This window comes from Triticum dicoccoides, chromosome 1B (genome assembly GCF_002162155.2).
Source record: "Triticum dicoccoides isolate Atlit2015 ecotype Zavitan chromosome 1B, WEW_v2.0, whole genome shotgun sequence".
In the NCBI taxonomy this organism is placed as follows: domain Eukaryota; kingdom Viridiplantae; phylum Streptophyta; class Magnoliopsida; order Poales; family Poaceae; genus Triticum; species Triticum dicoccoides.
In genome coordinates this window covers 56584118-56610720 of record NC_041381.1, presented here as the reverse complement: position 1 = coordinate 56610720, position 26603 = coordinate 56584118, and the positions used below count along the sequence as shown (strand labels likewise).

The window sequence follows — 26603 nt, the reverse complement described above, 5'->3', positions numbered from 1 at the left end:
AGGAGGATGAGGGAGGGGGCGGCCGGAGGAGGAGGAGGGAGGGGCGGTGGGAAGAGGGCGGCCGGAGGAGGAGGGGGAGGAGGGAGGAGGGAGGAGGAGGGACGGAGGAAGTACCTCGGTGGAGGAGCAGCGCGGCGGCGGCGGACGACGGGTTCGGCGTGGGCGAGAGTGAGTGAGATGGTCGGGAGCGTGTAGGATAAGGTAAGTAAGTAGTAGCGCATTTCCAAGATACGCGCTACTGCTATGGGACGTAGCAGTACCGCTGGTTACAGATACGCGCTACTGCTAAGTGGGGCTAGCCATCTACGCCCAGTACAAACATAGTAGCAACGTGTTTTCCTAGCACGTGCTACTGCTAAAGTAGTAGCAGTAGCGCGGTTTATTTAAACACGCTACTACTAAGTAGCAATAGCGCCCTGTTTTGTCCAGCGCTACTGCTAAGATTATGTGTATAAGGTTTTCCCTAGTAGTGTGCGGCACTAATTTCAAGAGTGCTCCATCAAGGTCACTTCTGAAGTACCACTTAATGATATTATAAACAATCAGGATGCCACCGGCCGGATTGCCAAATGGGCGATTGAGCTCTTACCATTTGAAATAGTTTACAAGCCACGCCGAGCTAATAAATCTCAGGTGTTGGCTGACTTCGTCGCCAAATGGACAAAGGCCGAATCCCTAAAGAATATGGCACATATTCCAATTGGGTGATGCACTTGGACGGCTCTAAGATATTAGCCAGGTTGGGGACTGGTGTCGTCTTGACATCACCCACAGGAGACACAATCCGTTATGTGCTGCAAATATTGTACACAGATTCTAACAATGCAGCCGAATATGAGGCCCTATTGCATGGTCTCTGGATGGCTGTCTCCATGGGCATACAACGCCTTGAGGTCCGCGGGGATTCAAACCTCGCAATATCCTTGATAAATGGAGACTTCGACACAAAAGATTTGAAGATGGCGGCTTATCGTAATGTCGTACTCAAAATTTCAGCTCGGTTTGAAGGGCTCGAGTTTCATCACGTGGCTCGCGAGAGTAACCAAGCGTCAGACATACTTGCCCGCATGGGCACTAAACGCGACCCCATCCCACCTAACACCTTCGTAGAAAGGATCTTCAAGCCATCTGTGGTGTGGCAGGACGGTAGCGGCAACATTGTTCCAAAGCCGATCATACCACCAGATTCCGAACACAGCTCCTATATCATCGGGGGTTTGGACACCGAGATAACACCATTGGCCCATGAAATCATGGTTGTAATTGCCCCATGGACCGAACCTTTCCTCGCCTACCTTACTAGGAACGAGCTCCTCGATGAGCAGATGAAGTCCCGTCGCATTGTTCGATACTCGAAGGCTTACAAAGTCCATGAGGTAGAATTGTACAAGAAAAGTACAACCGGAGTCTTATAACGGTGTATCTCCGAAGAAGAAGGATGGCAGCTCTTGGCCAAAATGCATGCCGGTCTCAGTGACCATCATGCCGCCACCCGGGCCCTTGTAAGTAAGTCCTTCCGTATGGGTTTCTTTTGGCCCACGGCACGAGTAGACACACAGGACCTCGTACAGCGATGTGCTGGATGCCAGCTTTGCGCAAATCAAAGCCACATGCCGCCCACTGCTTTGCGAACAATCCCCACTACATGGACTTTTGCGGTCTGGGGGCTTGACATGGTCGTACCCCTTAAAGGAGGAAGCCACAAGAAGAAATATTTACTGGTTATGGTTAACAAATTCACTAAGTGGATAGAAGCCGAACCAGTCAAAACGGCTGAAGCCGGACCAGTTATAGACTTTATATCTGGTGTGGTGCACCGTTATGGTGTCCCACATAGTATCATTACAGACAATGGTTCCAACTTTACGACCGATGAAGTAAAAACTTGGTGCGCTAATATGGGCATCTAGCTTGACTACTCCTCTGTATATCACCCTCAGACAAACGGTCAAGTCGAGCGGGCTAATGGCTTGATCATGAGTGGCATTAAACCCAGATTAGTACGACCCCTGCATGAATCAGACAAGCACTGGGTTGAAGAACTCGATTCCGTACTCTGGGGGCTGTGGACCACGCCCAATCGCATGACCGGATACACACCTTTTTTCATGGTGTACGGTGCCGAGGCAGTACTGCCTTGTGACATTATTCATGATTCACGTCGAGTGCGCATGTATGAAGAGAGGGAGGCCGAGCTTGATCGGCAGGACGACCTGGATGGCTTGGAGGAGGAGCATGATGTTGCGAAGGCCCGATTCACATTTTACCAACAGCAAGCACGACGATATCAAAGCAGGGAAATACAGGTAAAGACTTATAATGTCGGTGAACTCGTCCTGCGCCTACCAGAGAGGAAAAAGGACAAGCTCAAGCCCAAATGGGAGGGTCCCTTCATCATAGATGAAGTTCTCACTGGAGGAGCCTATCGCCTGCGCAACTCTTCGGATAATCGATTAGAGCCAAACCCATGGAACACTGCTCGGCTCCACAGATTCTACACCTAAACCCACACTTGTACCCTTTCTTTGTTCTTTCTCTCTCTCACCCGTTTTTTTCTTTTGTTTTTTCACCAGTATTCGGATCAAACGCACACTCAAGGGATATACATCATCAAATGTACACACAAATCTTCACCTGGGGGCTTCCTTTTATAGAAGCTTATTCTGATTATTATTTTTTGGGAGCGTCAAGCTCACTGTATATATGTGTTGTCTACTCATATGTGTCCTGTCTTCGCCATTATATGCACCTTTATGACTTCAGTTTTTTCCAAGCTGGGTTGCCTGGCACCTATGCTTATGCCCTACGTTCCCGCTTGTTTGGCTAGGTCATAAAGCGAGCACCTCTGGGATTGTTACAACTGGGTTATCCGGACATGTACCTCAGACGGGTGAAGCCGAAAGCTAGCATTCTTAAGGAAATAATCGGTCGGCGGACAAGAGACGAATTGCCCATGTTGCAATGTACGCCACCATATTATAAAGTGTACTATGATCTTTCCATTACAGTTCATGTATGCGCAAACACGCATGCTGGCCCAGGGAAAGGAACCCTTAACGGAACTATCCGAACACTTCTCCTTCGGGACGTCCGATTAGCACACATACAGAAGCAAACTTGTTAAAATTTCAAACAGGAGACCATTCTTGACTAATAGGTTACCGAGCATACTGAATATGCCGCCTTTCAATTTCTTGTTCTCCTTCACAGCATCCGATAACTGGGATCTCAAATCCTTCAGTTCTTCGGCCTGCTTGATGTTGGCATCCTGAAGTTTGTTCTTCTCAATAATGGTCCGTGTCAAAACACGTTGACCAGCAGCTTCTTTCCCTTCGGCATGTTTTTTATCTTCTTGAGCAGCCCTTAGCTTCTCCTCCATCCGATCTGTCGAGCCTACCAATGCGACACAACCATAATTAAGAATCCTCGTTGTATTCATGAAAGCCTTATCTTCGAACTATTGTTGTACTTACCATCAGGTGCTTTCTTGGATTTCTTTAAATCTTCGAGTTCGGCAGTAGCAGTAGATAGCTTTGTTCAGCATTCCTCAAGCTCCTTGGATAACTTTTTACTCCTCTCCGTGAGTACCTAACAAAGTAACGACTCTTAAATCAGTTGGGCCAACTGCTTCAAGACTCGGGGGCTATTGGCATATGATTATTGAATCTGCCCAAAAATTCTTACCCGCATATCCTTCAAAAGCTCGTGAGTGGCTCCAGCAACTCCATCATGAGCAGCTCGGATATAAGCATCCGCTGAGCTGAGAGTGTTAAAAGCCTCTTCGGTAAAATGTGGGTCGCGCATAGCTGCTCTCCGCCGCCGGTGACCCATCGCACTCTCCACTTTGGAATTTGTGACGGATACATTATCTGAATCATTCGGGAGATGACAATCTGGCATTGCCCCCACATCCCCTCTAGTCCTTGTGACAGGGGACGGGGCTAGATCAGTCTATGCATGGTCGGCTAGGTCTCCGGAAGCAGTCTGACGCACACTCCTCCTACAATATGACACCATGGGGAACATCATTATCCAGTCTACTCATTGAATGCATACTGAAGGATTATACCTCTTCGTTGCCGAGGAGGGCCCGACTGTATCATTGTTCGCCTTTCTTTTCCGAGAGGCGCCTTGGGTAAGCGGCGTCTTCTTAGAGGACGCCTTTGCTGTATCGCGCTGGCGCAAGCTTCGCCCCATGGGTACATGATATGGTACAGTGGGTGGTCACGGTGGGAAAACCATTTTTTGAGGAGACGTCTCCTGGGTACTTACATGGGAGGAAGGAAGGAGGCCGGGGTAGTCGGCTATAATGGCCACCTTCGTGCCGGCGTAGCTCGTTTGATAAAAGACTCCATCCTCGAAATCCATGAATATGTATGGATCTTCTTTGTATCCTGGAGCCAATCTCGATTATGGTTCTACGACTGCGGAGTGGGGCAGTAGATCCCCTCGACGACCTTTCTCCATTCCTATTAAAGGCAGTTGGATTAGACTCGGTTATGAAACATACTTGAGGAAAAACAGATCAATTGATGCCTATAACCGAAGACTCACCCAGTCAATGGGAGTATACATGGAGAAACCTTCTCGGCACTTCAAGCGAGTGAAGTCTTCCTTTTCCCCTTTGAAAAGATCGGCCAATGTGGCACCCAACGCGGCAAAATTAGCCGGACCCTTGCGCTCACAACGTGTGGTGTCATCCACACCATTATAACGCCACATGGGGCACCCCCCCGGATTAAAGTGGCTGAATGCATCGCGTTATTGAAGTCGCCATTACCTCGACTATGGATAGTCCGGAGTGGGCAAGCATTCAGACCTTGTTCGCTAACCGCTTAACCTTCGCACTATCTTCTTCTTCGTAGCTTCGAGGACGCCACCTGGCGCGCTTCTTTAAAGGAGCTGAGGAGAATTCAGCAAGACCTTGCCAGATAGGGTCCAAAAGGACTACGTCGTCGATATAAAACCACTCTGAGGGCCACTCTTGGATGCCTTCTTCGGAGTGCCGGGCAGGTATCCTGTTCCACCTATGCGCCATGCTTCGGCACCGCCCACCTCGAAAATAGATCCCTTCTGGGAGCAGGGGACGAGACAGAAATATTTCCTCCATAAATCAAAATGGGCCTCACAGCCTAGGAACAGCTAGTAGAGGGCAACAAAACCCGCGATATGTAAAATGGAGCCCGACGTGAGGTTGTGTAGTTGGAGACTGTAGTACTCCAGAAGACCTCTCAGGAAGGGGTGGATTGAAAATCCCATGCTCCTCAGCAAAAAGGAAACAAAGCACACCCGCTCCCTTGGATTGGGATTGGGGAATTTCTTCGCCAGGGCTTTGCCAGTTCTGATGGAGGGATATATCCCTTCACGTGCAACATGGCCAGTTGAGCGTGGGATACCGAGCAGCTCTCCCAGTCGCTTTCTTGACGGCCTTGGGAACGCGAAGAAGAACAACGAGCGTAGGCCATCTTTGGCTGGTTTCTTGTGGCAAGCCCTAAGGATTTTTCGTCTGGTGAGGTATGGAATCTAAGATTCAATCCATCTTTTATAAGCTCCTTATCTACATGGTCAAGGGGTTATTTGTAAAAATGCTTAGACCCTTCGTTTTCATCTGCCACATGGGAGCCAAGGCGAGGCTGTGCGGAAGCTGGATGGTGCAATATTTAATGCAGAAGCCGAACTATATAAAGCATAGTGAGGAACTTACCTTGCAAAAGACGAAGACATAAAGCCAGATACAACATCGTCATTGAAGGCAAGTTCGGGGGCTACTGAGGGAGTCCTGGATTATAGGGTCCTCGGAAAGTCGGCTTATGTGACATGGGCCGGACTAACATGCCGTGAAGATACAAGGACAGAAGGCCTCCTCCCGTGTCCGGATGGGACTCTCCTTTGCGTGGACGGCAAGCTTGGCGTCCGGATCAATAGTTTCCTGTTTCTGTAAACCGACTTTGTACACCCCTAGTCCCCTCCAATTCCTATATAAACCAGAGGGTTTAGTCTATCGGAGGGATCACAATCATACAGGCTAGACATCTAGGGTTTAGCCACTACGGTCTCGAGGTAGATCAACTCTTGTAACCTAAATATTCATCATAGTCAATTAAGCAGGAAGTAGGGTATTACCTCCATTAAGAGGGCCCGAACCTAGGTAAACATAGTGTCCCCTGCCTCCTTGTTACCTTCGATCCTTAGACACACAGCTCGGGACCCCCTACCCAAGATCTGCCGGTTTTGACACCGAAAGGGGCTCCTCCCGAAGGCAAAGACCACAGCACACTGGAACTTTATTTAAGCGATGTCCTAGTGGGTGCTTGTTTGATAGAGGTTCAATTCTCAAAGGATATCATGTTCGAATAAATGTATCCGAATGACCCTGATCGTGTGTATTATAGATATTAAGTCTTTGTAGTACATTGGCATCATTATGCTACGGGGGTGCCAGAGAGTTTTCCTCCTGTGCGGCCTTTTTTTTTTTGGAATGCCAGAGAGTTTTCCAGTCGTCGGCTTCGATCCCCACATAGATGCTACAGGGGTGTTTGGAATGGCACATTAACACTCTTGACCCAATGTCTTGGTTCGTGACGGAGGTGTCAGCGCGTCGAACTAGGCAATCAGACTATACAGCTTTACCGCTCTCATTTAGCCATAGGAGTTTGACGATGGGACTATAGAATAGCCCTTGGTACATATTTGACTATCCAAATGCGGATGCGTTACGTGTAAGACTGGAAAAATAGTCCTTCGATTGAAACGGGAAAAAACGTTAAAGATTTAGTAAGTCACCGAACGGCTGACCAGCTCTCGCCGTATCGTGACAGTCAGTTTTCGGCTTTCTCTACTGAGGTGCTTGACCGGACAAACCAAAAGCACAATCACAGTAGTTCTCCCTTTACTACCCTAGCGAACAAATGGAACGTAAGGTAGCAAACACAGGAGCCGGGTAACCCAACTATTGACCAAAGACATGATTCAGAGCCGATGCATATAATGCGAAACTCAGGACACCGAAGTGTCCTACAAAGCTGTTCGGACTTTCGTTTAGTGGCTCGTAAGTGGCCATATATAGCCCCTGGTAGTGGGTGTCGAGGTATGTGTGACAAGTAGAGAGACGGGCTACAGTTTTATAAATGAAGTAGATACCAAAAATTTGTCACTACTAAAATCTGATTGATACGTCAAGACGTGACCTTACAGGAGATACCCTAAACACCAAAATCATTTTACATGCCCGGGCTAATAACGAGGAGAAAAAGCTCGGTACACGTCCTTTTTAAATAAGGTTTAGTCCGAAGAGTCCTTGGGATGTCCTGCCGCACGTCTGCACCGCCTTTGTCCTGTAGAGAGAGGTTCCTTGAAGGAAACGATCTTCAGTTTGCTAGACGGAACAGGGCCATGAGTGAGCCCTTGTAAGTCCGTAGGATACATGGGCTTGAATGCACCTGTGGTAGAAAGGTAAGCAGAAAAAGGGTGGAAGATTATATAGGGTCGAGCCGCACTATAGATCTTCTCGTATTGTGCCTCCGCCAATGCCCAAGGTATCTTGAGCGCGTAATGCTGCATGCGTGGTACCAATTCTGCTGTTGTGCGTGGCGATTAGTGGAGGCGAAAATGCTAGTCTAACTCTGGATGTACCAAGCTACTAGCTTGCAGGACAGTCCGGACACTTTTAAGAGGGTCCAGCAGTTTGGTGACCCACGAGGTGTGTGGCTTAGAGTGGCCGCTCTGTACGTTGGCTGCAAGAGCTACGGTGTGCTCCTCTGTGCGAAGGGAGCGTTTCGTGTTTCCATTGACTGTTATAACGCCGTGTGGACCGGATATTTTGAGCTTTAAGTAAGCACAGTGCAGCACCGCATTGAATCGAGGGAAAGAGGTCCGTCCGAGCAGTGTGTGATAGCCGCTTCAGAAGGGTACAATATCGAAGATCAAGTCTTCACTGCGGAATTATCGGGCGAGCTGAAGACAACTTCCAACGTTATGGAGCCCGAGCAGCGGGCCTCTACACCAGGTATTACTCCTTTAAAGGTAGTTTTCGTGGGCTTGATTCCTTACGGATCGATTCCCATTTTGCGGATGGTGTCCTGATAGAGCAGGTTAAGGTTGTGCCATCATCCATGAGGACTCGAGTGATATGGAATCCGTCGATGATTGGATCGAGGACCAAAGCTGCCGATCCTCCATGATGGATACTGGTCGGGTGGTCCTTTCTATCGAATGTGATCACGCAAGCCAACCACAGGTTGAATTTTTGGGCGACCGGCTCTATGGCGTAGACATCCCTTAATGCGCACTTGCATTCCCGTTTGGGGATGTGTGTGACATAGATCACATTCACCGTTTTGACCTCGGGGAGAAATTGCTTCTGCCCCCCTGTTTTCGGTGGGTGAGGCTCTTCGTCGTTGTCCTCGCTGGGCGACCTTTTCCCCTTGTGTTCGACGTTGAGCTTGTCGGCCTGTTTAAACACCCAGCATTTTATGTTGGTGTGATTGGCAGGTTTGTCGGGGGTGCCATGAATCTGGCAAGACCGATCCAGTATCTTGTCCAAACTAGATGGACCATCTTTATTTCCTTTGAATGGCTTCTTCCGTTGACCGGATTTGGAGCCACTGAATCCGGCGTTCACTGCTGTGTCTTCTGCATGGTTTCAACGCTTGTTCTTGTCGCGTCGTGGTTTGCCATTGCCGTCTCTGACTTCAGAAGTGCCTGGGTCGCTGGTGCTATTGCTTCTATGAGTGAGCCAGCTATCTTCTCCCCCACAAAAGTGGGTCATAAGCGCAGTAAGGGCTGCCATGGACTTCGGTTTCTCTTGGACGAGGTGTCGGGCAAGCCACTCATCTCGGACGCTGTGTTTGAAGGCCGCGAGGGCTTCGGCATCCGGAAAATCCACAATCTAGTTCTTTTTGATTAAGAAACTGGTCCAAAGCTTCCGTGCTGACTCACCGGGTTGCTGGATGATGTGACTAAGGTCATCGGTATCCGGGCGCCGAACATATGTACCTTGGAAGTTATCTCTAAAGGCATCTTCCAAGTCTTCCCAGCATCCGATAGAGTTTTCTAGGAGGCTATTCAGCCAATGACGTGCTGGTCCCTTGAGTTTTAGGGGAAGGTACTTGATGGCATGTAGGTCATGACTGCAGGCCATGTGGATGTGGAGAAGAAAGTGTTCAATCCATACTGCGGGGTCTGTGGTGCCATCGTATGATTCAATGTTTACGGGTTTAAACCCTTCTAGGAACTGGTGCTCCATTACTTCATCTGTGAAGCATAGAGGGTGTGTGGCTCCTCTGTATCGGACGATGTCATGGCGCAGTTCGGATGGGGTCCGTATGCGGTTTTCAACCTGTGTGAGGTTGTGTGTGCTGCGTCAGGCTTGATGTCCATCTTCTCGCGCTGGTGCATGCCCTCGTGATCCATAAATTGACCTTGTGTGACCTACTCTAGTGTCCAGGTCCTTTCGCGGGTCGTGCGTACGTCCTGTGGCCGTTGTTTCTCTGCCTCTAGGGCAAGGTGGCGCAGGTTGGTGTTCGGCTTGGGTTGCCGCTCTGTCCCGTCCATGAGGTGGCCGGTCAGGTCCATCAACCGCGTTATGTGCTGTCAGTATGGGCTTTGGGGCCTCTTCGTCGAATTAGGAGAGCAACTTGTGCTTTGGGTAAATTTTAGTTGGGCGCTCGAGGCTGTATTCCTCGGCTGCCAGGACATTAGTCCATCTGTTGAGTAAATCGTGATCGGCTTGAAGTTGTTGCCGCTTCTTTTGAAGGCTTCTTGTTGTGGCTATTAGCCGGCACTTGAAGCGCTCTTGTTCGAGGGGGTCCTCCGGAACAATGAATTCTTCGTCACCCAGGCTCTCATCCGCTTCGAAGGTTGGTAGGTAATTACTGTCCTCCGAGCCCTCGCCCCCGATAGGGTATCAGGATTGACTTGCTCCTCTTCCCGTTCTTCCTGCTCGGATGTTGGATCGACAGGGGTTTCCTGATCTTCGGTGTTATCTGGGAGGTTACTGTCTCAGTGTCGGTATTGTTATCTTTTTCGCGATGCGATTTTGATCGGCGCTGCTGACGCCGATGCTTCATAGGTACTTTAGTAGGTTCATCCTCTAGGATCTTTTCATCGTCGGCGTCATTCTCTTTGGGTGTGTCCACCATGTATACGTTATACAAAGAAGTGGTCGTCCAGCGTCTGGTAAACAGCGGGTTTTGGCCTTGCTCTTCTCCGGCATCGTCGTCCATGCCGTCGATGTCTTCGGAGGCGTAGTTAAGCATGTCGGTTAAATCCTCGATAGTGGCTATGAAGTGGGTAGAGGGTGGGACGTGAAATTCCCTGCTCTCAGCCCCTAGTGCAGGCTGAGCATAGTTTAGCGGCGATCCTTCTGTAATGGCGAGGGATCGCATTAAGTCTAGAGCCTCATTTAAGAGTGGGGTCTGGATAGGAAAGTGAGAATCCATGAAGTGGGGCGGCACAGAAGTTCCTTGGCCGAGCTCGCATAACCCGGACCTCGACAGTTCGAAGTTGGAGTATGGAGATGAATCTGGCTTAATGAGGATAGGGGCAGTCTGGAGCGACTCCGGGCCGGCCGTCGAAACGACCCCCTCCGTGTTTTTGGTGTTGAGCTCTATGGCTACGGAGCGTCCGACAGGTTTCAGAACCCCGTCTTCGGACATGACGAGGTGCTCTGGATCTAAGACCAGAGCTATGGTTAAGGTCGTGAACCCTTGGAAGATCAAGTCTCCCTAGATGTCAGCGACGTAACATAGGTTTCCAAACCTGATCCGATGACCAGGGGCGTAGCTGTCGATCTGCTCAATATGACCAATTGAGTTGGCCTGCAGTGCGAAGCCGCCGAATACGAAGATTTGGCCGGGGAGAGAAGTCTCCCTCAGGGTGGTGGTGTTGCGATGGTTGGAGCCATCGAGCCTTCTAATGACGACACAGCAGAACTCTCAATGAAAGCACCAATGTCGGTGTCAAAACTGGCAGATCTCGGGTAGGGGGTCTCAAACTATGCGTCTAAGGATCGAAGGTAACAAGGAGGTAGGGGACACGATATTTACCCAGTTTCGGGCCCTCTTAATGGAGGTAATACCCTGCTTCATGCTTGATTGACTATGATGAATATTGGGGTTACAAGAGTTGATCTACCTCGAGATCATAATGGCTAAACCCTAGATGTCTAGCATGTATGATTGTGATCTTGCCCTACGAACTAAACCCACCGGGTTATATAGACACCGGAGGGATCTAGGGTTGTACCGAGTCGGTTACAGAGGAAGGAGAATACATTATCCGAATGCCAAGCTTGCCATCCACACAAAGGAGAGTCACATCCCGACATGGGGAGGTTCTTCTATCTTGTATCTTCATGGCCCATCAGTCCAGCCCACATCACGTAGACCGGACGCCCGAGGACCCCTTAGTCCAGGACTCCCTCAAGTGGTTCGGATCCCGCGCCCTAGATCAGCTCGAGGAGCTCACTTTTGATGATGGGCATATGTGCTCGCTGCCAACGTCCACGCTCCGCCTCACGCCCACGCTACGTGTCGCCAAGTTCAAGAACTGACACCCCCCTTAATGACGCGCCCACTCTTATTCTACCACGACAGAAGCACCTTGATCTCGTCGTTGGTTGCCTCTCAAACGGTGACATGGAGCACCTGCTCTATGGCTGTACGACACTCGAGTACCTTTGTCTTCAGGCGATCAATGGGTTGAGTACATTCCATATCACCCCATGACTCTCCGGACTATTTATGTGTGTTGCTGGTTCGGCAGGAAGACATCACAAGATGTGTACCACGGTATGGTCACTGAGGACACACCTGCAACTGAGAGATTACTTGTACTAGATCAAGTAGGTCCAACAAGAATCAATGTCATTTCTGTGCCGAAATTGATACTGCTGGGCTACACGCCTGACAAATACTCCGAACTTGTTATTGGATCCACACCCGTTTAGGTACAATAATCGCCTTCTACCTCTCCTTCTACAAATTAACATTATTTCTAATTTTGAAGATGTTTGTTCATCTGTCATTCAGAAAATGATTTCAACAAGCTTGACTGTGAAACTGCGCACAATGAAGGTCTTGGCACTAGAATCTATAGGCCCCAACCTGGAGCAAGTTGTCACTTTCCTGAGATGCTTTCCGTGCCTGGAGAAGCTATATATCGAGGTGATGTTCCTTTCCTGTTAAATATTAACCATACGGGAGTTCAATTTGTGACACCTTTTTCCAAGTTTACAATGGCAATGTACTATGATTTCTGAAGGATTCTTTTGGAGGATTTCCGTACATACATGTCTACTTTTCCAAGTTTACAATGGCAATGCTTGATCCATATGGTTACAATCCATATGCATTTCTCCTTTGGATTCATCTCTACTAGTTTTTTAGGGAACTTTTCATCCACTCCAACATCTTGTGAAGATCGAAGATGGCATGTTAATGCCCATGTTAATCATGTCAGATCGAAGATGGCATGTTAGTGCATTTTACAAATCCTGCAAACCAAATAGGCCTGTAGTAGTGTTCAAAACTGCATCTACGCACTAACACGTTTTATTCTTTTACAGATAAGTTTAGGCCCAGTGGTGGATAATGTGATACAATATAACAATCACGTCGAATGCCTAGATTTTCATCTCTCAGAAATTACTTTGAATTCCTACCGAGGGACCTTACTGGAGATTATATTCGCGAGGTTCTTTGTTGTCAGAGCAAGGGTGCTGAAGGTAATGAGGTTTTCCCTACAATTATTTGGGAAAATGAATGGTTTTGTTGATCAGCGCAGGCGCCTGCGGCAAAATGGAATATGATCCAAAAATGCTAAATTTTATTTCGGAACTTCAAATGAAAGAGTAATCGGAACTCATCGTGTCAACCCCCTACATGACTTCTAGTGGCTGACCCCTTTGCAAAAGTTGTGAGGTTTCCAAACCAGACTTAGAAGTGGTAATATTAGTTTGAACCTCTATGATATCCATGTTCAGCGGATCAACGTGAGCGTTTGCAGCTGATGAGCTAAATTTCATTTCTAACATCAGTTTGAACCTTGTAATCTTCGAATTTGAGCCATATAACTCTGGAATTTGAACGTTGTAACATTTCGAGCCTTTGTGGTACAATCATTGAAATGGCATCATATGAGACTCGTATATTGGTAGCACTATTTTGAACTTAATACGCAATGTTCTTAGATTTGATTTTATTAACCATTCTCAAATATGTTTACCTTGTCGATCTCACAGCACATGATCTGTATAGCTAACTCGACTACGATCTTGGACGTTATTGCACAAAGTCGGTTTCTTCCACTGTGTGCCCTTGTAGAGCGCAGAATTAATTATCGCACTCGAGTGTCCATCATCACCCTTCTGTGTAACTTTGACCTCATCACCCACGGGTAAACTTACGACCGAAATCATTCCACACACTTTGTTTTTACAAAGCTCTTTGCCAATAAACACCCACGATTTGTCCCTCTTCTAGCCGATGCGTGGCAAACCAAGTCGGGACGGAAGCTTGCACGGTAAACTGCACGGTAGCGCGGGAACAGGCTCACCGATGATACATTTGGCGCCTCTTTGAGCCCACGCGTGGTCAAACTACGGTGCGGTGTTGTCAAGCGTGCACTGGAATCCTCACTGCGGTGCGGTGTTGTCAAGCATGCACTGGAATCCTCCGCTATGAACGCCGTGACAAGGCGTGACGATTACAGGTTGGCTTGCCCCCATTTGTTACAGCGGCTATTTAACCCTTGTGTCTCTTCAACCTTTCGATCGCGCCCCACCATTGCAAGAAGCACACCCACCACGGCAAATTCTTAGAGAGTATCCTACGTGGCTCCAATGGCGCTCCGAGCGGCTGCTGACGACGAGCAGCAGTTCACCATGCATGCCATGGTGGACACCCACCGAAGGTTCACGGAGCTCTCAGTGGTGTACACCAACAACCAGGTATGGATGGAGCACTCCATCTGCATCATGGAGCTCTTGCTTGCCGACGAGAAGTACAAGGTGGTCGGGTTCGACCTCGAGCACACCCACGCTTGTGTCGGGTCTCGTCCTAAGGTCGCCATTGCCCAAATGTGCGTGCACCACCATGTCCTCGTCTACCATTACTAACTGGCCACAAGGCCTTGCGAGCGTTTTACCAGGTTTGTCAACAGCCCCCACTACATGTTTGCTATGATGGACATCACCAACGACATCAAGGTGCTCAAGAATTCGAGCATCGCCTGCCAGAATCTTTTCAACATCCAGGGCCAATACAAGATCTGGGGCAGAAAGCAGCATGAGAAGGACTCACTGGTTCACCTCGCCGAGGCCATCATCGACCCCTACTACAGAGGCATGAAGGATTCCTGCAACAACGACAAGCGTGACTGGAACTCTTCCTGGATGGAGAAACTCGACAAACCTCATGGCGTGTACGCGACCAAGGAGGCATACAGGTGCTACGCCATGTATAGGCGGATCGTTGACATGAGGAAGTGCCTCCTTCCCCAAAACAGCCAAGGATCCAGCCGGAAGCAGAGCAATGGCAAGCGTCATCACAACAAGAAGTAGATGATTAGATCCTCGTTTCTCCTAGTTTAGTATGTATGTAATTGCTTACTTTGGTGTGTGAAAATGTTATGTGTGTAGTCACTTGTGTAATTGTATGCTTAATTTGGTTATACAATGTTGTCTTTTTAAGTACATATGTTGATGCTCTGTAGACAGATCAAATCACATCGCACACGGACTAAACAAGGGAACCCGCCGGTGATGATTTCATCAACCACTGACAATTGTATACCAACAATTGTTTGCTCACAACACACACGGCTTATTAACAGGAATCGTCTGTGTTGTTATCATTCCTCCCACACATTTCTGATTACAGATCTGTTTACCGTGTATCACACACATCTTGTTAAGTTGAACCATTTATGTTCTCTTGGCTCAACGCAAACAGTTCATCTGAGTGAACTATATGCCGTATATCGCACACACCTTCATCTGGCTGCCCATTTCTGTTGTTCCGCCTCATCACAAATAGTTCATTCGAGTGAACCGTATGCTCTACATCAAAAACGCCTTCATCTAGCAGCCCGTTTCTTTTGTTCCTCATCATCGTAAACAGTTAATTGAACTGAACCGTATGCCCTGAATCGCACATGCAACAAAAATCTGAACTGTGTTTGATGCATCCGTCATCGCAAATGTTTTGCACCTTTTTTAACAGGTTTTTTTACAACACCGTTTGCGATTATTGCATCGCACACAGTTTCGTCGAACGGTCTCTAATTGTAGTGTCGCATTAGCAGCATCCTGCATTAGTGTTTAAATCCAAAGCTACTATTAAATTCAGAAACAATTGTATTGCAATGTTGAAAGATGAACAAGGACATGAACATCAGGATCATCAGGCTAAAGCTGCTATACTATATATAGTATTCAAGGCAAGAATGGGGACAAGTGTACCAACCTCAAATCCACTTCTTCTGCACCAACTACTCCACCCACATGATGATCTTTCTGAATTAGAAGCACCATTTACTAAGGAAGAGATTGATTATGTCATCAAGCATATGCGTGCAGATAAATCTCCTGGACCAGATGGATTCAATGCTGCATTCTAAAAAACTGTTGGGATATCATTGCTCCTGATTTTTATAAGTTGATTGTAGACTTCCAGTCAGGCCATGTTAACATTCAGAGTATCAACTACTCCTACATTACCCTCATCCCAAAGAAGTACCATGCAGCTACCGCAGCAAATTTTAGACCTATTTTATTGCTGAATTGTGCACTCAAAATCATAGCCAAACTGTTGGCCAACAGACTTCAGAAGCTCATTCTCGGCATGGTTCACAAAAATCAATATGGTTTTCTTAACCAAAGATGTATCCAAGATTGCCTTGCATGGTCCTATGAATATATCCACCAATGTCAACAAAGCAGAAAGGAAATCATACTACTCAAGTTGGACTTTGAGAAAGCTTTTGACATGTTGAACCGTAACACCATTATTGAGATTCTACAAGATAAAGGTTTTGGTGAGAAATGGATCCACTAGATTAAAATGATATATGGCTCTGGCTTTTCATCTGTTCTGCTTAATGGAGTTCCTGGTAAACAATTCCTTTGCAACAATGGTGTGAGGCAAGGAGACCCATTGTCCCTTCTGATTTTTGTGATTGCTGCTGATCTCCTACAGTCAATTTTCAATTAAGCCTGCAATGCCTCCTTTATTGAGTCCCCACTCATTCACACTTCTTGTCTAGATTACCCAATTATACAATATGTAGATGATACCATTTTAGTGGCTAAGGCTGATCACAGACATATACAACACATCAAAAATCTCCTCTTACACTATGCTCAATACATTGGACTCAGGGTGAACTATGCTAAGTCCACAATGATCTCAATCAACACTCCTGCTGATAAAATGAATGCTCTATCAAATCTTTTAGGCTGCAAGATTGGTACATTGCCACACACTTATCTGGGACTGCCACTGTGTCTCACAAAGCCTAGAGTGGAAGATTTCATTCCCTTGTTGAACAGAATTGAGAATAGATTGTTGAGCTACTCTACTATGTTATCCACTGGAGATAAATTGACCCTTATCAAATCCATTTTCACAAGTATGCCTACTTTCTTCATGAGTACACTGATGATACCTAAAACAGTCATCAAGCAAATCAACTCATACCTTATGAACTGTTTTTGTTGAAAGTATGGCTCAATGGACATGGGTACTGTGCTTATTTCATGGGATAAAGTCAGCAGACCAAAGAACCATGGAGGCCTGGGGGTGTTAGACCTTCACATGCACAACAAGGCACTTCTCCTAAAGTTCCTACATAAGTTCTTTAACAAGACTGATACACCATGGGTGAATATCATTTGGGAGAGACACTATCAGAACAGATTACCAGGTGAACAAAAGGTGGGTTCTTTCTGGTGGAGAGATGTTTTGAAGCTCCTCCCTGTATTCAAGCAACATGCCATATGTAAAGTAGGCATTGGTGATTCTGTTTACTTCTGGTCTGACAAGTGGCAAGAGTTACCACTACAAACCAAATTCCCTGAATTACATTCTTTTGCAATCAATCAGGCAATCTCTTTGCATTCTGTGCTGGAGCACAATGACATCAGTCAACTATTCCACAGGACACTATCTCAGCTAGCATTTGAACAATTCAACTCCTTGCAAACTATACTGAAAGGTCAAGCATTATCCACAAACCAAGATAGATGGTCATACATATGGACATCACCTAAATACTCATCCATGAAAATGTACAAAGCTATGAAGGGGGAGAACACAGCTCATGACATATTCAGATATCTTTGAAAATAGCTTGCAGACTCAGACATAAGATCTTCTTTTGGCTGTTACTTTGTGATAGCCTTAGCACCAGGAACTTAATTCGTAGGAGGAACATGTATTTGAAAGACTACACTTGTGCCCTATGGTCTAATGCCACCGAAGAAACAGTTGTCCATCTCTTCTGGGATTGCCAGTTCGCTAGGAGATGTTGGCACTCCATAGTTCCAAACAAGTTAAGAGGCATCTCTGTATATGATGAAATTCATCTTTCCATGAACCACCTCCCATCAGAAATTGCCATGGATATCATTATCATGGGTTGCTGGGGCATCTGGATGAGCAGAAACGATAAAACCTTTAGAATGGCTGCACCTTCTGTGGACACTTGGAAGCACTATCTGAAAGAAGGACTTCAAGTTACAGAGCTCAGAGCCAAAGCTTCCAAGGCAGAGAACATCAGAATTTGGAGAGAACATAATACTTAATTTAATCATGATGTTCCCTAGAGCTGGCATTGGCTGATTTTCACTTTGTTATGTATATATGTACTTGTACTTTTCAATTAATGAAAATATACCGTAGAACAATTGTTCTACGGTTCTGGCTCAAAAAAAAGAGAGTAGAAAGCAAAATGTGTACTAGCAGTGCTGTATTCGTAAGCTATCCTAGGAAAATCAGAATGTTCATATATTTTTACTTGTACTACAAGAGTCCTAACTCCACAGGGGCTTTTGTCATTTTGCGCCTGATTTCGTTCACTGATAACTCAGGTCCGTTGTGAGATTTATCCTTCTGAAAAAGCATCTCATGCTTCCCCCAAAAAAAAGCATCTGATACAGCCAAATATTATTTTGTTCCACAACGAGAAACAAAAATGACAAATCCAACATAAATAGTGTCAATAAAGACAAAAGCATAATAGTGTAAAAATGACACAATTCACATCTGGATTTGTAAGTCCCCATTACGCGGCATTGCCAAACAAGACACGGGAGTCTCCGCAAAAAGCTTCTTTCCTCCCGCATCGCTCCCGTGGGCGACGGGGAGGAACCTAGCCGCCACCGTCCCAAGTCCCCTCCGAGCCCGCCCTCCTCCCCCGCCCCCGCCACAGGGCGCGGTCGGGTGAAGCCCTGCCGTCGTCGGCGGCGGCGGGTCTTCTCGCCCCTCGAGTGCAGGGTCCTGGAGCGGGCCGGGGCCGCTGGTCCGGGGCGCCGCGTGCTCGCAGGTCGCGGTGGCGGGACGGAGGGCCCTCCGGCGGTGCTGCTTGGAGACCTTTGGTGGCGTGGCTGGCTGCGCTAAGGTGGGGCGTGCCTTTGACGCCAGTGGCTGCGGATCGAGGTCCGCCTAGATCTGGATTGAGTGACTGGTGGTTGTAGGCGGCGCGGGTGGTCTGTGCACAAGTGGCCTGGGCAGTGAGGATCTGCGGCCCGATGGCCTGCTCCGGCACGGTGGTGGCCCGCCGTGGTGCTGCTGCTCCAGCGCGGCGCCTGGTGGAGTGGCTCGGGTGGCCTGTACGGTGCTCGGGCGGTGGAGCATGGGCTTGCTCACGGGCAGGCCGGGGGGAAATGCGGCGGTAGCTGCATCGCGAGGTGGGCCAGTGGACGTCGACCATGGGGATTGTGTGTTGTGCAGTGCTTCGGATATGATCCGATTCGGATGTGTGGAGGAGCTCCGGGCAAAATTCTAGCACTGACTTCGGGTCGGTGCCGGCGGCGGCGGCGCCATGGTGTCGTTCCCCTTCTTGAAGGCGTTGCCGTGGAGCTCCATTACACGACTCTCTGGGAGAAATCTCTAGCTTCGTATGGTCGAAGCGGGCGATGACGGCGGCTATGTCATTTCCTTCTTTGAGGCATCGCCTTGGAGAGTCAGCATATTGCAGTTTGCATGGATCCCCTTTGCCGGCGGGGACAGTGAACGTCGGTGCGTCGGCTCCGGGTGGTTTCTGATTGTGCTCCGAGATGGCGATCTCGGGAACAATGCGAGTGGTAGCTCTATGAGGTGGGCTCTATCTCAACATTGGTTGGGTGGTATTCTTGTCCCGCTTGGGCGGTGGGGTTGTCGGCTCAGTCGATGCGCCCCAGAGGGAGCGGTCTGACTTTATGTCGGGGCGGGAGCCCCGGATGTGGTGCGACGTTCGTGGTCTATGAGCGGTTGCCCTGAGCAGCATGGGCTGCGGGCAGCTGTGCTGTGTGGCGTTGCTGCTCGAGGGGAGCGGTGGTATGTCGGGGCGGCGGCCCCGGAAGGCACGCCGGTGGAGTGCGTTGGGCGCGACGGAGCGGTGGATGTCGGGGAGGCGGCCCCGAGAGGATCACTGTGGCGACCAGGCTTCTGTGGCAACGATGATGGTGGGAGCGATGTCGGCGACGTGGCAATGGTTGCGGTAGTCGGCTCTTCTCCGTCGTGTTCGCGGTATTGCCTCGGTTTGTTTGTTGATGTGGAGTCGAATCTGTGGTGGTGGGGCCCTATGGCATACGATGACTGACTGCAAGTGGCCTATTCGGCGATCTTCCATGGCGTCAGCTTTCGCCTGGTTTTGTTCTTCTGTGTTCTCCGTCAGAGTAGGAGTTGCGTTGTCTGGCTGCAGGTCAACATGTTGTCGATGAGGGTGGGCTTTGCCCTATGTGTGCCAGTCTTTGGGAGTGGGCTTGGCCCTTGTTATTCCAGTTTTTGCCCGGTTTTTCGTAATTAACTGGGCAATTCTTTTCTGCTTAATTAATAGATGAGGCAATCTTTGCCTCCGTTTTGAAAAAGTAAACATCTGGATTTTTTTTGTTTCTCGATGTGTATTTCGAATTGTGATCTCAATAATGAGGGGTGGTAGACACATATGTTGTGAACATTCATGATTTTTTATGATATTTTTTGACACATCTAGACTTGAATTTTTAAAATTGGTCTCATGGGAGCATTTGTGTGCTTGTATGACCCGATATTCTCCCGTACGGTCGGTCGGTGGCTGTTGGTTTGGAAGCGCGTCTCCATGTCAATCTTTTCTACTAAACAAATTATTTTGCTGGAGAATTTGGAAGTACTCCTTCCATTCTTTGAAGTTTTAGAATTGCGACGAAGAGTTTTCTCGAATGATGCTCGGCAGCAGAGTTTGTGATGATTGATGCCTACATTCCTCCACGGTCTTCCGGTGCAAATCAGAAAAAACTCGGTTGATGGTGAAGTATACAGGTCGGTAGACCACGAATTAGCACAGCCCTAGATTATTCTGTTTTGTGGGCATCTCCAGCGCTGACTCTCAAACCGTCCACACCCTCCTGGATCAGACTGTTCGAATCCATTCTGCCTTTCAATGTGGTACCCTATCGGTCCGTGGAGCAGTCCGGATGTTCGTTTTCCCTTAAATTGGTAGCAAACTGGGCCGTACCGCTGCCACGTAGGAATCGGACACCCCGTCCCACTCAAATCACCTCATGGTCACAATCTCTTCCACTCCGCTCCTGCCCTCGTTGCTTTGCATCCGCACCCTCCTTGTCCTACACCTCCACTATACTTCTCCGCCCCCGCCCAGGCATTGTAGGACGTCACAGCCCCCACCAATGCTTCCGCCGTCGTTGGACTATGCCGCCATCCACCCAAGATCCGTCCGTAGCCAGGTACCCTCCGTCTCGGTAACGATGACGTCCATGGCGAACTCCACGACCGGCAGGTGTTCGGTCAAATGCTATTGTGCGTATTTTTCAACTTCATGTTGTTTTAGAGTCAACCCGGTGAAGGAGGATGATTTTGTGTGTGACACATGGTTGGCTCTACATGCGATCGTTGTAGGCAGGAGCGCAAGGAGTGGGGTCTTTTGGCAGCACGTGCATGGTTAGTTTCATGCGCGAAAGCACTTTGCTCCCTACGACATGCACATTATCTGTGAGCTCTATGTGAAATCGTTAAAGCATTGATTGTACATCATCGAGAACTCCGTCATAAAGTTTTGTGCTACGGTTGAACGAGTGGAGGCAATGCGGCCATCGCGCGAGACAACCATGGAGATCGTAAGTATTTTCTTCTTGTTGCTCTATATATTTGTTAATTCAATCATTCACTCAATGTTGCTCTACATTTTGTGTATAGCCTGCATGTGCTGCTGTGATGTACAGTAGGTCAAAGGGCAGGCCAACTACGCACATACATTGTTGGGTAAAGTTTAAGGGGAAGTATGTGTGAGATGACCTGTGCCGGCTCTGATTATTCTAATATTGTTGAATTTAATCTATCCATGAAAAGCTTGTTGAACATCTGGTTATCTCGTTTATGTGTGGGATGACCTGTGTCGGCTCTGATTATTCTAATATTGTTGAATTTAATCTATCCATGAAAAACTTGTTGAACATCTGATTATCTCGTTGATTTTGAACTATTGTTGTACTAGAGATATTTGCATGTTATTTATGGATGACTTATGCTATTTTCTATCTAAACTATGTTGAATTATGTCGTGTTCGATGAAAATCGTGTGGATTGTTGAAATCCAGTTTGAAATGTATGTCGGCACGGTTGGATAGCCGGCTTCCACATAAGTGCCCACGGATTGGTCCTCACTGGTTCGGGGACGGATACAATGTCCGGTTTGGGTCAGCTTTGGAGATGCCCTAAGAACCCGACATGAACACAACATGTTGCCCCTCGGCGGAGTCGAATATCGCAAACCAACGCTTGGCCACTGCTGCAATGCTATACTGGAAACAATGTATCATGTATGAACGCACATGTTTCAAGTGAGATGGTGGCGATGCCCACCATCATTACAAGTATGTATAGTTTAGGTAAGGGCTACCACTGGTGACAAACGACGACATGGGTGGCTCATAGACTAGGGGAAGGAGTGTGAGGACGATACATGCATTGAATGTAGAAGAGACAAGGTGGCGCCCCAAATCATTACGAGTCCGTGGAATTGAAATTTGATGAAGCAAGAGACTCGTGAAAAGTGGTGTGCTGACATGCTCACCGCCTTGGGATTGATCACATACGTCGATGCGACAATCATTGATGACGGTGGCAAAGATGGAAAGTGACAACATGGATGAATCGCTAGGGGCATGCGCGAATTTCTTTCTCTTATTGCAACATATGGGCACATTTGCTGCATATTATAAAGTGTAGTAAGACTTAATATATCATATGTTTTGTCCTGTAAAGTACATCCCCTCTCTGGTAAACCCTACCTCCGGCCCTAACAATATATCAACGTTTGTCAATCGGAACGGGTAGGTATACAGATGATCCAAGAATAAACATACACAGGCAAGATCGAACACTGACAACCCAAAGCAGTAGATGGATTCTTGTGAATCCCATCTTAGGTTAGAGATGAGAACTTGATGATGAAGTCGTAGATATGATCACTGACCTCCTGTGCCCTCTCCAGCTGGATGAAGTGTCCGGCGCCGAGGAGGACGACCACCTCCTCTAGCAGCGGCACGTCCTCCTTGAACCCGCCCCCGTGGATGTACTCCTGGACCCCCTCGAAGTGGTACGTGATTTCACCTTCACCCACCACGTACTTGGTCGGCACCTGCACCTTGGCGTCCGCCCACGCCGCAGCCAGCTCGCAGTTCCTGTCCAGGTTGCGGTAGTAGTTGATGCCGCCGGTGAACCCAGTCCTCTTGAACTCGGCGCCAAAGTAGTCCACGTCTTCCTCGGTGAGCCAAGGAGGGAGCGTAGACGTCGGGTACTTGTCATCGTGCATTTCCTCGTCACAGGCCACGCCGTGGCTGAAGCAGTGGCACATGATCTGCCGCAGGAGGCGCCTAGCGTGCTCTGGCGCGAACTGCCGCGCCTCCGCGACCCCGGGCTCCTGGAAGCGGCACATGTAGTAGTCGGGGCCGTAGGCGCGGTTGAAGTAGTCGGTGGGCTTCACGAAGCCGGGTCCGTTGCGTGCAATGATGTTGCGGATGAAGGCGAGGCTGGTGTTGACGAGCGCAGTGACGCGGTCCGGCCGGAACAGGCACACGTACCACGCGATCAGCGCCCCCCAGTCATGTCCCACCACAAACACCTGCAATGGTGAAATTTCAATTTTCTCCGTATGAAGACAGTGGTACTAAGGGCATCTCCAGCCGCGCCCCAGGAAGGCCTCCCTGACGTTTTTTTCGCGCCGGCACCGAAAAAACGGCTCAGTTGCGCCCCCAGGGACGCCGAAAATCGCCGGTTCGGACCTTTTTTCCGCCCGGCGGTCACAGGCCGAACCCGGCGCGCTAGGGAGCCGTTGGGGGCTCCGGCGCTAGGGAAAAGCACGCCTGGCCCACACCGACAGGGGAAAAGTCAAGGTTTTCTTTCCCCGACTCGCCTCACACCCCTCGCGCCCTCGGCCACCACTAGCTACATCCCGGCGACGGCCGCCGGCCTACTCCGCTAGATAGCCATTCCCCGCCGGAAAATAGCAGCGCTTCGCCGCGGCAGCCCCTCCCGCAGCAGCTGGTCGTTTCCGGCCGCCGTCTCCGGTCGCGGAGGCGCGGTTTAACGGCGGGTACGCGCCCACCGAGCGCAAGGTGTTCGGCGTTTTGACTGTCTCGGCGATGGACTCGGATGAGGAGGAAAAGCTCGCCGCGCTGCTGGAGGAGGAAGCCGCGGCCGACGTCCAGGAAGAAGAGCATCTGATGGTGCTCGCCGCCCTCGCCCAGCTGCTGGCGATCAATGAAAAGCCGCGTCGAGGTGGCTTGGCGCCGGGGCGGGTGAAAGCAAAGAACCGGCATCGTCTGCAAGGCTACTGCATGCACTACTCCGACTACTTCGCCGATGCTCCACTTCATGGCGAGAGAACATTGCGGCGTCGTTATCGGATGAGCCGAAAGCTCTTCCTCAGGATTGTGAATTCCGTCCGGGAGTTTGACAACTACTTCAAGTGCAAGATGGATTGCACTGGTGCTCTTGGATTCACCTCCATCCAGAAGTGCACGACAGCGATGAGGATGCTTGCATATGGAGCTCCCGGTGATTCACTCGACGACTATGGGCGCATGGTCGAGTCCACCAGCATAGAGTGTTTCTACAAGTTCTGTCGGGCAGTGGTGGCAGTGTTTGGGCCACAATACTTGAGAACACCCAATGCGGAAGATACTGCTCGGATCCTAGCCCAGAATGCAGCAAGAGGATTTCCTGGGATGCTTGGAAGCATCGACTGCATGCATTGGCAATGGAAGAACTGCCCATTTGGTTGGCAGGGGATGTACAAAGGCGCCAAAGGCGGTTGCAGTGTGGTGCTTGAAGCGGTAGCCACACAGGACCTCTGGATTTGGCACTCCTTCTTTGGTATGCCAGGAACTCACAATGACATCAACGTGTTGCAGTGCTCTCCTGTTTTTGCCAAGCTCGTTGAGGGTCATTCTCCTCCGGTGAACTTCGAGGTCAATGGGCACCAATACAACAAGGGGTACTATCTAGCTGACGGCATCTATCCGAGATGGTCGACATTTGTAAAGACGATCTCAAACCCTGTGGCAGGAGGCAAGAACGCCTGGTTTGCGAAGGTTCAGGAGGCTTGCAGGAAGGATGTCGAGCGGGCATTTGGTGTGCTCCAATCTCGATTCGTTGTTGTTCGGTACCCCGCTCAGACCTGGTCGAAAGATCAAATGTGGGATATCATGACTTGCTGTGTCATCTTGCACAACATGATCATCGAGAGCGAGCAAGAAGACCCAGTGTTTGGCACTGAACCATACTACAGGCAGGGTCCTCTAGCCGAAGTTGATCACCAGCTACCGGCAACTTGGACTGCCTATCTCAGTATGCGTCAGGAGATCCGAGACCCACAGGTGCATCATCAACTGCAGAAAGATCTGATTGAGCACCTATGGAGGCTCAAGGGGGACGCCGCGTGATGAAATACGAGTTTTTATTTGTTGAACTATATAATTTGTATTGAACTATTTGTTGTTGTAGTATTTTGTTGAAGTATTTGATTTTTCTGTGATGAAATATGTGATAAGGAATAATTGTGTTGATAATTGAACGCCGAGACACGGCGAAACCATGCCGATTTATGGGCCTATTCTCGCCCATATGGGCCGTTTATTCGCCAAAATTGGGCTGCAAAGTGGGCCAATTTCGGCGCCTGGGGGCGAGCTGGGGGCGACGACTGGGCGCAAAACCGTCCTCAGCGCCGAGTGTAACGCCGGCTCGCCCCAGGGGACGATTTGTATGCGTCCTGGGAGGGCCAACGGCTGGAGATGCCCTAAGGCTCATCACATGTATTGGTTCTCGTTTTGGACTGGAGACACTAACTAATGCTAGTTCGATACAAAGGCATTGATCGTTTTTTTTCTTTTGAGAGGATGCTTTGATCGTTTGGCACACTAATACTAGTTTCATACTAGTACAGCATAAGTGATCTCCAGCCTTTCCCAAAAAAAAGTGATCTCCAGCCATTATCTAATTTTTTCTTGGCAACATCGGCCACTTGCATCTTTATCACCAAATCTGCATAAATCGTAAATGTAAATGGCGTATCATTAAAAGAACTTTCCCACTATCTACCGTAGAACTATTGTTCTACAGTTTCACCTAAAAAAAACTTTCCCACTATCCAAAAAACAAAACCGATACTGACGTAACGGATATGTATTAATTCTTACAAGATAAACAATTAAAGATATTTATAGTTACTACTAAGTGCAAAAGGACCGTGAACACAAAGATTAGCTTGTCTACGTTTGCCACACTATAATATAGCGAGTTTGATCGACAAAAGTAACTAGGTTGATGTTTTTGTCCAATCAGTGTTTCAACAAAAAATTACTTTAGCAACACGTACATACACTTAAGGACTACTTTATTACAAAAGATTTCTTGGAGGATTCTAATCGTTGAGATTTTTTTCTTACTACATGGGTTCAGTTGACTCAGTAGAGCATGTTAAATTTTGGCTATGAACCACACAAGCATGCTGATCCAAAAAATTAGTTCTTTGATGGATCAGAATGGCCGGCCTCAACGAGCTCCTATGGACTGAATCATACCTTTGCAAGCCCTAGGGTATTGAGAAGCGCGAGGATGTCACCGACGATATGGAAGGCAGTGTAAGATTCCACGTCGGACGGGGCGGTGGTACCACCATAGCCACGGAGGTCAGGCGCGACGCAATGGTAGCCGCGTGCTGCCAGATTCTCCATCTGGTGGCGCCACGTGTACCATAGCTCCGGGAAGCCATGTAGGAACAACACGGTCCCCTTGGAGTGCCCCTCGGGGCCGGCCTCTGCCACGTGCATCAAGATGTCATTGACCTCCACAGTCCGGTGCCTGATCACCGCGCCCTCCATGCTTGCCATCTCTCTCTCTCTGTGT

General features: G+C 48.7%; 1 protein-coding gene across 3 annotated transcripts; it reads right to left on the bottom strand.

The window, feature by feature from the left end:
- Positions 1–17203: 17203 nt before the first annotated feature.
- On the bottom strand, positions 17204–26597 carry LOC119318712 (epoxide hydrolase A-like). 3 transcript variants are annotated; one of them, XM_037593306.1, is made up of 3 exons: positions 26279–26597; positions 22672–23319; positions 17204–17716 (listed from the first exon to the last, which is right to left on the bottom strand). In XM_037593306.1, exons 1-3 carry the CDS (start codon positions 26585–26587, stop codon positions 17606–17608), a joined length of 1068 nt encoding a protein of 355 aa, XP_037449203.1. In that variant the 5' UTR covers positions 26588–26597; the 3' UTR covers positions 17204–17605. The 3 variants fall into 3 exon arrangements, with proteins under 3 accessions (XP_037449203.1, XP_037449211.1, XP_037449216.1); XM_037593314.1 differs by having other exon boundaries at positions 17204–17649; XM_037593319.1 differs by lacking the exon at positions 17204–17716 and having other exon boundaries at positions 22362–23319.
- Between the last annotated feature and the right edge of the window lie 6 nt (positions 26598–26603).